The sequence below is a fragment of the Alosa sapidissima genome, chromosome 23 (assembly GCF_018492685.1).
Source record: "Alosa sapidissima isolate fAloSap1 chromosome 23, fAloSap1.pri, whole genome shotgun sequence".
Classification (NCBI taxonomy): domain Eukaryota; kingdom Metazoa; phylum Chordata; class Actinopteri; order Clupeiformes; family Clupeidae; genus Alosa; species Alosa sapidissima.
The window spans coordinates 11,195,783-11,205,909 of NC_055979.1; the positions used below are offsets into that span (position 1 = coordinate 11,195,783).

General features: G+C 43.7%; 1 protein-coding gene across 2 annotated transcripts in view; it reads left to right on the forward strand.

Annotated features, from left to right (window-relative positions):
- The window catches only part of vps8 (VPS8 subunit of CORVET complex), an 88,264-nt gene extending 85,908 nt beyond the window's left edge, over nucleotides 1-2,356 (forward strand). For both annotated transcript variants that reach the window (XM_042080247.1, XM_042080248.1), the window contains one exon: nucleotides 2,161-2,356. In XM_042080247.1, the coding sequence (XP_041936181.1) occupies nucleotides 2,161-2,304 (144 nt within the window). In that variant the 3' untranslated portion in view covers nucleotides 2,305-2,356. The remainder of the gene's footprint in view (nucleotides 1-2,160) is intronic.
- The last annotated feature ends 7,771 nt before the right edge of the window (nucleotides 2,357-10,127 follow it).

The following is a 10,127-nucleotide window of genomic DNA, read 5'->3' on the forward strand; positions in this document are numbered from 1 at the left end:
CTCATCTCTCACACTCAGCAGCCGTAAGCATCGTACCAAGGTACCAAATGTACCTTCCAAGCTATTGGGTGTCAGCCTGTGTGTGTGTGTGTGTGAGAGAGAGAGAGAGAGAAAGAGCGAGAGAAAGAGAGAGAAAGAACCAAAAGACTCTCAAGAAGAATTTAATGAAGGAACAATTGAACGATGGCTTGCATGCGTGCATGCATGTGCATGTTTCTGCGTGTGCATGTGCGTTAGTCTGTGTACATGAGTCTGCGTGCATGTGCGTCATTATGTGTGTGTGCGTGTGTGTGCGTTTGTCTGTGTGTGTGTGTGTGTGTGTGTGTGTGTGTGTGCTTGCACGTATGAGAGACAGTGTGTGTGTCCAAGCATCTTCAAAGTGCTGCTCCTCTGCTGACCTGCGAGGCGGCTGCAGAGGAATAGATTATGCTGTTTGATTCTCACCATTCCCCATTTAAATGGACATTGATTGCTCTAGTTGAGCAAGACTCCTCTGGGTCCCCTTCCAACCAACAGACCCAGCCAAAGTATTATCACTAATGAGAGATTGGAGTGTGTGTGTGTGTGTGTGTGTGTGTGTGTGTGTGTGTGTGTGTGTGTGTGTGTGTGTGTGTGTGTGTGTGTGTGTGTGTGTGTGTGTGTGTGTGTGTGTGTGTGTGTGTGTGAAATAGAGAGGAAAAAGAGTTAATGGAGAGAAATCTAGTCTTGAGAAGAGTATATTGGTGTGTGTAATGTATGTGTGTGAGTTCAATATGAATTTGCCTGGGTAGTGTCAACTTTGTGTTTGTGTGTGCCTCAACCAATAAGTATGGTTTTCAACTTATTCAACATAATGGGTGTTTATGCACTACTAAGGTTTGCAAACAAATGTATGCACCCCTCGATACACGTATATTCTTGGAGATGTCCGCCTCAGCAGACTTCTCTCTCTCTCTCTCTTTCTTACTCTTTCTCTCTCTCTCCCCCTCCCTCCCACCCTCCCTCTCTCTCTCTCTCTCATTTCACACCTGTACCTTCTCTCCCTGGCTCTGCTTTTATCAACCTTCCATTGCTCTCTCTCTGTCTCTCTCTTTCTGTCTCTCTCTCTCTCTTTCTCTCTCTCATATGGAGTGCATCATTGTATCGCCTCTGCGATCCGAGGCTGCGGACTAAATCAATACTCAGATGAGCCTTGGCAGCAGAGCGGACGCAGATAAACAAACATCCTCCGTTTTTTGTTTCCCTCTGTGCATGACTCTTCCTGCGGAGTCCGATAAGAGCTTGTTTTGAGTCAGGCCCATGAACAGAACACAACAGGCGAGCGGGGTGGGGGGGGAAGAGCTCATAATGCCCCTGTCAGAGCGAGCCTTTTGTGTAAATAACTGTGGTGCGATGGCACTGCGGCTGCTGTTTTTTTTATTTATTTTTTTTACTGCCATCAAATTATCTCCCTCCGGACTCTGTTATGTTATTGCATTCAGATGTACAGTCGCCTCCTGCTGCGACTGATGGCACTGCCATTAGGTAGTGTTTACCAAGATGCATGAATGCTTGAGTACTCTCTCAAGCACTGTGGTGAATCTACTGTATATGTAAGAGCAGTTTAAGACAACTGTTTTATGTGCCTCCTTTTTCAAATTGTGTGTGCACTAGTTCGCTGTACGTTGATGACTGTGATTCCGTGACTGCACAGCGTGACCTCTATGAGTGAGTCTCGTGTGTGGGGAAAGGCCGCCGAGGACTGTCTTGTGGTGAGACTGCAAAGTACATTGAGGCGAGGTCAGCACAGGTCAGCTCCTGTGGGGTTGTTTTAGTCCGCTCTTAATTAACTTTGAAGTCAGTTTTGCCCGAGCGAGAATAAATCACTTTACGGCAGAAAGGACGGGAAGTCATTGGTTTTCTGGTTGCGAGTTGCCAGTTTAGACTTTATTCTCTGTGTGCTAAAATGGTACATGTTAAAGCTGTGAAATTTTAAAATAATGTGTTTGTCAGCAATTAAAGCAGAAATTTGCCAATTTAGATGGATATTGTCATCTGCGGTAAGCTCATTCTTGCTGTTTTTAAGGAGATTGTATTATCTGATTGTCAGTGGGTGTTCTGGTGGATCTGTTGTTGTGTCTGAATGTGATTATGTGATTTTATTGTGGTAAATATTTTCCTTTTCTCTCTCCTGTGCTTTAGTTGGCCATCCTCTCGGATCTCGCCGCCTCGCACACCAATGAGAAGGCCAGTCTACTAAACCCCGCCCACCCAGGAACCGGAAGCATATTCCACAGCGAGAATTTCCAGCTCAAGCTTTCTCCTCCGCCATTGGTTGAGGAGTGAGAATGTCCTGCCTTCTGTTACAAATCTCAATAAAAGCACTACCATATCTGTACATACAGTACCATTCATTGAGGGTGTCTTTCTCAGAAACAACTTTATCTTCATACTGAGTCATATCAGGACTTACAATGGCCTCCTCAATGATGCTCCATTATTGACCTTCAGTTGCAAGCTGTATCAGATAAAAGCTGTGAAAAAATGTGTGTAAAATGTAAGCATAGCATACAATTCGTAGGACTAAAACAAATTCCTGATAATGGGTAAAATGGGCTAAGGTCATTGGCTCAACACCACAATGTTTTCCAGGATAACGTAATCTTTTCCAAGCTGAATTGTTTTTCAGGACTTCATGTGTCTAAGTGCCCATTTTGTCTCTTTGGAAAAACCTCTGTGTAGAATCTTAGGTTTTAAATAGCTATTAATATGTTTCCGCTGCTGAGTCAAGTCATGTCAAGTGAAGTAACTTTTATTTATTTAGCGATTTTATATGCACAGAGTGCAACCCAAAGCGCTCACACACAAGACGTTGACGCACAAGACAAAAGATGCCGGACAGAGCAGCATAGTCGGCAGCGTAACCGTGCGTGACACCAAGACATAAACAATTGCACAAACAATAAAATATAATAAACAAAAAACAAAAGAGTTGAATGGAGCACAACCTGTCAGAGTGCTGAAGTGGAGTAGCTCTCTGCTCTTCTAATGAGCCTCAGAGTTTTGACCTGGGCCATCCTCTGTTGGAGAGAAGTACTGTATACCTTCTTTGCAAGAAAAGAAGCATTCTGGTCAAGTCAGATACATCAACGTATCTTGGTTAAGTGTGTTTGTTAGTGTGTGCGTCTGTGTGTGTGTGTGTGTGTGTGTTTGTGTATATGCTTTGAATGGAGTTGGTATATAAGGGAAAATGTCACCATTTAAAAAAAGTTAGGCAACACCTTGTATATAACTTAGTCTATATATACAGTATAGTATTGTAAACATGGCAACACATTAGGCTATATTCCATGACAATAATATTGATCGATCATAACCATATGATCAAGTAAAAACAGGTGTAAAATCACATTTTCATTCTATTGTACAACCTATTTGTGTTCGTGTCAGAGAATAAATGTTAGTTTTAGGTTGTCAACACATAACAAATAATGAACAGTAAGTAAATGTCCCCGGGTTTGTTTTTACAGAAATCAATAGACTAGGCAAATGTGGGGTGTAGGTAGAGATTGAATAGACATTGGCCAACAAATAATGACTTTCCCCTGTATAAAATAGCAAGACTGACCCCAAATAATGACTCCCCTGATTAAAATAGCAAGACTGACCCCAAATAATGACTTTCCCCTGTATAAAAGCCCAGTCTCTACAGTGTTTATCATGACAGACTTAACTGTGTTAACATGAATATATACTGTACCGTAAATAGTTTTGTAATGTTTTATGACACTGTTCTTAAAGTGTATTTTATACTGTCATTTTACTGTTTTGGATACAGTTATGACACTGTACAGTTGAATAAATGGATGGTTGTATGGATGAATAGCATGACTGCAGAGGAAAGAAGAGAAAGGAGAGATAGAGCAAGAGGAGATAAAGAATGTAGTCTGTCTCCCCTCAGACTAAGTAGCATTGTTCTCTCCTCCAAGGGCTGCCTTCAGCCCCCAACACACACAAACCAGGTCAGACATACTGTAGGTCCAGCGGAATCTCTAGATATACCACCAAGCAGCACCATGTTCAGCTGTGTGTGCGTGTGTGTGCATGCATGTGTGTGTTTGTGGTTGTCAGAGCACGTTTGTGTTTGTATTGCTAAAGTTCTGATTGGTACTGACAATGACCAGCTTGTACCACCTGCTGTGTTCACCATGCAGAAGAAAGGAAAGAAAACCTTGTGTGTGTGTGTGTGCGCTCATTGATCTGTGTGTGCATAGGGGTTGGGTAGGGGGCACATCACATAAAACACTGCCTGTACTAGCCTTTGATGCAGGAGTCAGTAGAAAAGTTCTCGCCGTAGGTGTTCTGTTCACTCTCTGTGACCCTTATCTAAATGCTTCCAAGTGTGTGTGTGTGTGTGTGTGATATTACACCCAAGTTGCTCATGGGCAACAAAAGCTCTGCATTTACTTTGCTTATTACACTGTGCTCATTGCATTCACCCACACAATTATGGTGATGAAACGAAGGACAAACATTTGAATTTGTGTCACTCTCCATCTGGTCTCAGTTTGATCGCAAGCCCTTGTGCTCTCCACGGCGTCTTCCGCCGAGACCTCTTAAGAGCTGTGTCGTCATTAGCGTGTTTGATGTGCAGATGAGTGTCAGGCCTTTGGGGTGAAATCATATTCGCCGAGCTCTTCAATAGACCAGATGTCCTCATTAACACTACAAAAGGGCAGGGGAAAAAAATCTCCACTCAAAAGCTGACAATTGTCCCCCTTTCTCCTCGGACTAGGTCGACCTAACAGCCACCTCATGAGTGGCTCGTCCCTAGCCATGGAGAAAAACAAACTAAAGGATGAGAAGCTTGAAGGACAGAGGGGAAGAGAGTAACCCTCACATACACATACTCACACCCCTAATTCTACCACATTGATGTATTTTTCTTCAGTGGAAGTCACTCAATAGTAGAATTCTCTGAAATCCACAGGGATCTTGACTGCACAAATAAAGAGGAGATAAAGAGGTGCCTTCAAATTCCTCAATAAAAACACTTTTTTGGTTTTGGTTTTCTTTGTGTAAAAAAGTTGTCTTTTATAAGGATGCCAAACAAATAGATGTCTGTTAGTTTGTCAAGGACAAAACACACAGAAAAACAAGGACTTCTTCAGTGAGAGAGAGGAAACATTTTTAATATTTTGTTGTCTTGTAATCGTAATGAAGTTGAACAACTGTCAGGACCTTCTTCTTGTAGGTGTTTTGTTTGTGTATTTTTAGGAGTTCTTCTGACAACATAAAAAGCAGTCAAGCAAAGAAAAGATGACTAGACTCTTAAGTGGCCATCACATGCTGGGTTTATAGGGAGTGTGACATCAAATAGGATTTTTGAAGAATGGCTGAAAAGATGTGAATTCTCCTACCCTATGTGTGTGTGTGTGCGTGCCTTTGCCTGTGTGCTTGTATGTGTGTGTCTATTCTTCTGAATCTCTTTGAGAGGGGAGCCATGACTTATCGTATTCACCTCTGAGTTTTCATGCTTGAGTCACTCCCTTGCTTTTTATCCATCAATCCCTTATGGCTGCTGCACAGAGGTTAAACTGCAGCTGAAGCAAACAGCCTACACACACATCACTTTCACAGAATACACAACACACACACACACATACACTCTGGCAGTGGGCATATTCAAAGCTGGAGCACTGATGAACTTACATATATTCATGCAACACATACATGTTTATGTTTATGGTTCTTAATAGATTGAAACACTGAATGGCCTTCATAGTGACGCTAACTAGGTAGGGTGCTACGTCGCTAGCAACCTGCCCCGTTAGCAACACTGAAAAGCCCATTCAGTGTTAATGCAAATAAACAGTCTTGCTCAAAACACCACAAATGAACGTAATTTTGCTCTCCATCAAAAATTTTAAGTAGTTTACTACCGTAAATAGACCCTAGGTTGTTTTTCCTCTGGAGTTGCACTTTAAACGGGTGGTGAGGGTTACATACAGAAAAGCAGACAAGCAGCACGTGCAGCAAACTAAACAAACAAACAAACAAACAGTTATCATCCAGTGCAGTGGGTGATTAATAGGAGACTTGCTGAAGGTGCAATGAGGAGCTGAGCATCTGGGGGCTGACACACCTCCACACAGCAGCCTCCTCCACTGACCCAGGAACAGTGGCGCTGGCAGGCAGGGAGGTTGGCCAGCAGCAGGCAAGACTGAGGGAAGTGAAGTGATTCACACATACTCATATGAACAGGCTTGTTGTGTCCTCTCCTTCCTTCTCCTCTCTCTTCATCTCTTCTTTTCTCTTTTCATCTCTTCCCCTTCTCTCCTCCTCTCCTCTTGTCTCTTCTCCCCTCTACTCATCTCCTCATCTTCACCTCCTCTCCTCCTCTCCTCTTGTCTCTTCTCCCCTCTACTCATCTCCTCATCTTCACCTCCTCTCCTCTTGTCTCTTCTCCCCTCTACTCATCTCCTCATCTTCTCCTTCTCTCCTCTTGTCTCTTCTCCCCTCTACTCATCTCCTCATCTTCACCTCCTCTCCTCTTGTCTCTTCTCCCCTCTACTCATCTCCTCATCTTCTCCTTCTCTCCTCTTGTCTCTTCTCCCCTCTACTCATCTCCTCATCTTCACCTCCTCTCCTCTTGTCTCTTCTCCCCTCTACTCATCTCCTCATCTTCTCCTTCTCTCCTCTTGTCTCTTCTCCCCTCTACTCATCTCCTCATCTTCACCTCCTCTCCTCTTGTCTCTTCTCTACTCATCTCCTCATCTTCACCTCCTCTCCTCTTGTCTCTTCTCTACTCATCTCCTCATCTTCACCTCCTCTCCTTCTCTCCTCTTGTCTCTTCTCCCCTCTACTCATCTCCTCATCTTCACCTCCTCCCCTTCTCTCCTCTTGTCTCTTCTCTACTCATCTCCTCATCTTCACCTCCTCTCCTTCTCTCCTCTTGTCTCTTCTCTACTCATCTCCTCATCTTCACCTCCTCTCCTCTTGTCTCTTCTCCCCTCTAATCATCTCCTCATCTTCACCTCCTCTCCTCTTGTCTCTTCTCCCCTCTACTCATCTCCTCATCTTCACCTCCTCTCCTCTTGTCTCTTCTCTACTCATCTCCTCATCTTCACCTCCTCTCCTTCTCTCCTCTTGTCTCTTCTCCCCTCTACTCATCTCCTCATCTTCACCTCCTCCCCTTCTCTCCTCTTGTCTCTTCTCTACTCATCTCCTCATCTTCACCTCCTCTCCTTCTCTCCTCTTGTCTCTTCTCTACTCATCTCCTCATCTTCACCTCCTCTCCTCTTGTCTCTTCTCTACTCATCTCCTCATCTTCACCTCCTCTCCTTCTCTCCTCTTGTCTCTTCTCCCCTCTACTCATCTCCTCATCTTCACCTCCTCTCCTTCTCTCCTCTTGTCTCTTCTCCCCTCTACTCATCTCCTCATCTTCACCTCCTCTCCTCTTGTCTCTTCTCTACTCATCTCCTCATCTTCACCTCCTCTCCTTCTCTCCTCTTGTCTCTTCTCCCCTCTACTCATCTCCTCATCTTCACCTCCTCCCCTTCTCTCCTCTTGTCTCTTCTCTACTCATCTCCTCATCTTCACCTCCTCTCCTTCTCTCCTCTTGTCTCTTCTCTACTCATCTCCTCATCTTCACCTCCTCTCCTCTTGTCTCTTCTCTACTCATCTCCTCATCTTCACCTCCTCTCCTTCTCTCCTCTTGTCTCTTCTCCCCTCTACTCATCTCCTCATCTTCACCTCCTCTCCTTCTCTCCTCTTGTCTCTTCTCCCCTCTACTCATCTCCTCATCTTCACCTCCTCTCCTTATCTCCTCTTGTCTCTTCTCCCCTCTACTCATCTCCTCATCTTCACCTCCTCTCCTTCTCAGTTCTCTTTTTTCCCTCTGCTCTCCACACATCTGTGGTTCTTCAGTGACACAGCGCTGAGGTTAACTCGTGCTTGAGCTGCGGTGGAGGGATGTGAAAGAGAGTTCAGCACTGCAGTTTGGAGGAGTGGTGCATTGCTAAAGAGAAAGAGTGAGAGAGAGAGAGAAAGGGAGAGAGATAGAGATGTGGGGGTGGGTGACGGTCAGAAGATCAAAGTGGTCCTTGTGATGCCCGCTGGCGTGATCGGTTGGAGGTCAGAGCTGGTGATTGCTTGGGAGGTGCTAGGCAATGATCTCTCTTTCTGTGCTGACCTCTCTCCCTCTCTCATCCTCTGTCTCTCTCTTTCTCCATCTCTCCTTTTCACCCTCTATCCATAACTCTCTTTCCTGCCACCTCTTTGTGTCTGCCTGTGCCCTCTTCACTGATTCCCTCTATGCCTGCTCCATCTTTTTTCTCTTCATCCCTTGCTACATCTTCCTTTCTCTTTGTCCATGTGCCCTCTTTCTTCAACTCCTTCATCTCTCTCTCTCTCTCTCTCTCTCTCTCAGTTCAAATGGGATATTCTTAATCACAGGGCATTGTTATGGAGAAAGGCCACACAATGAGTTGTCAAGCAGCAAAACCTCTGATTGTGAAGTATTGTGTGAATCACACACACACACACACACACACACACACACACACACACACACAGTGAGAGAGAGAGAGTTTAGTCAGGTGTGGTGCCAGGTGTCAAAGCTAGACTGGAATATATGGCACATATAGATGAGAGAGTATGATTGAGAACATGCTTGGCCATTTTATAATTTGACTATGTTTATTTAAATGCTTTATTTGCATCAGTTCTGATCCACTGACAGCACCGGCACACTGAAACATAACAGAAACAATTTCAGCACTGTGGAGAGCTCCCACCTTCCCTCCCCCTGGGTGTGGTAATGGAGGTGTTCTGCTTGACAACTTCAGCACCATGGAGAGCTCCACCACATATACTGCATTCCTACTAGAGCCTACAGCCTTTTAAGTCAATATTATATATATATATATATATCTCTGAGAACACAGATGTGCATTTTGTAATGAGGATGCATTACATTTTCTCTGGATCTTGATTGACAACTGATGCAGTCCATCTGTAAGCAGTGGTTTGTTCTTCTTGCAGGACATTATTTAAATGTGAAGTGTCTTGTGACGTGAATGACTGCCAGCACATGGACAGACCGTTAAGACAGCTTGGGGCAAATTCTTGAAGTGAAAGGAGAATACCATTTTCTAAGGATACCAATGCATTAGATGAGGACTCGACATTTCAGTTTACTGCCCTCTGCTCTCCACAGCAACTCTTTTTCTGAATAACATTCTTTTCAGTGTGTGTGTCTGTGGATGTGTTTATGAGCACTTTAAGCCTTTTAAAAGTCATAAGTACACATTTATAAGGGGGAAATGATGCGGCTGCCTGTACATCCACATTGCTATTTGCCCAATATGCTGCCCCAAGGCAGATGTTAATTGGAATCACTTTACCTGAATCATCACCTAGACTGCTGTGATCCAGGGAACCACCTGGTAGAAATAAGGAAGCACGGCATTAAATATGTATGACACTTGCTGGGCTCCACCTCAAATAAGTACAATTGATCACACACGAGGGAAAGGTCACTCAGCCACCCTAATGAGACCTCAGGAGGAAGACCTTCTATTTAAAGAATTTCATTTGTTTCCAGGTTTACAAGTGGTGAGAGGTACTACAGAGTAGTGCAATAGGCTACAAGACATATCTGCAACACATGTACAGTGTATTGCAAAAATATTGCATATATCTGTGTGTGTCTATGGTAGAATTTTTCTAGAATATGATATTTTTTCTTAATCTCTTAAATGTACATGCATAGAAAAAATAATTGTATTTTTGTGACCTGCTGAGAAATGGATTACAAGCAATATTATAGAATACGTATACTCCAGACAGGAACAACCATTTTTCCAATTCTGTATAAATACATGCAAATATATATATAAACTTCTTCCATATGGTCTCCATATAATCTCACTAATCCCCCACATCATTTAGCCCATAAATGCACTATACTTTGAGGAAGGATTACTGAAGTTATCTCAAGGGTGAGTTCTAATAGGCTTTCTTCGATCATCACCGTGCCTTTCTGATCACTTGATAAGCCATGCTATTTTGCATGCGAGAAGTGGGGAAGGATTCCCTTGTACACACACACACACACACACACACACCCCACTCCTTTCCTTTTTTAGAGGAAATAAATCATCCAG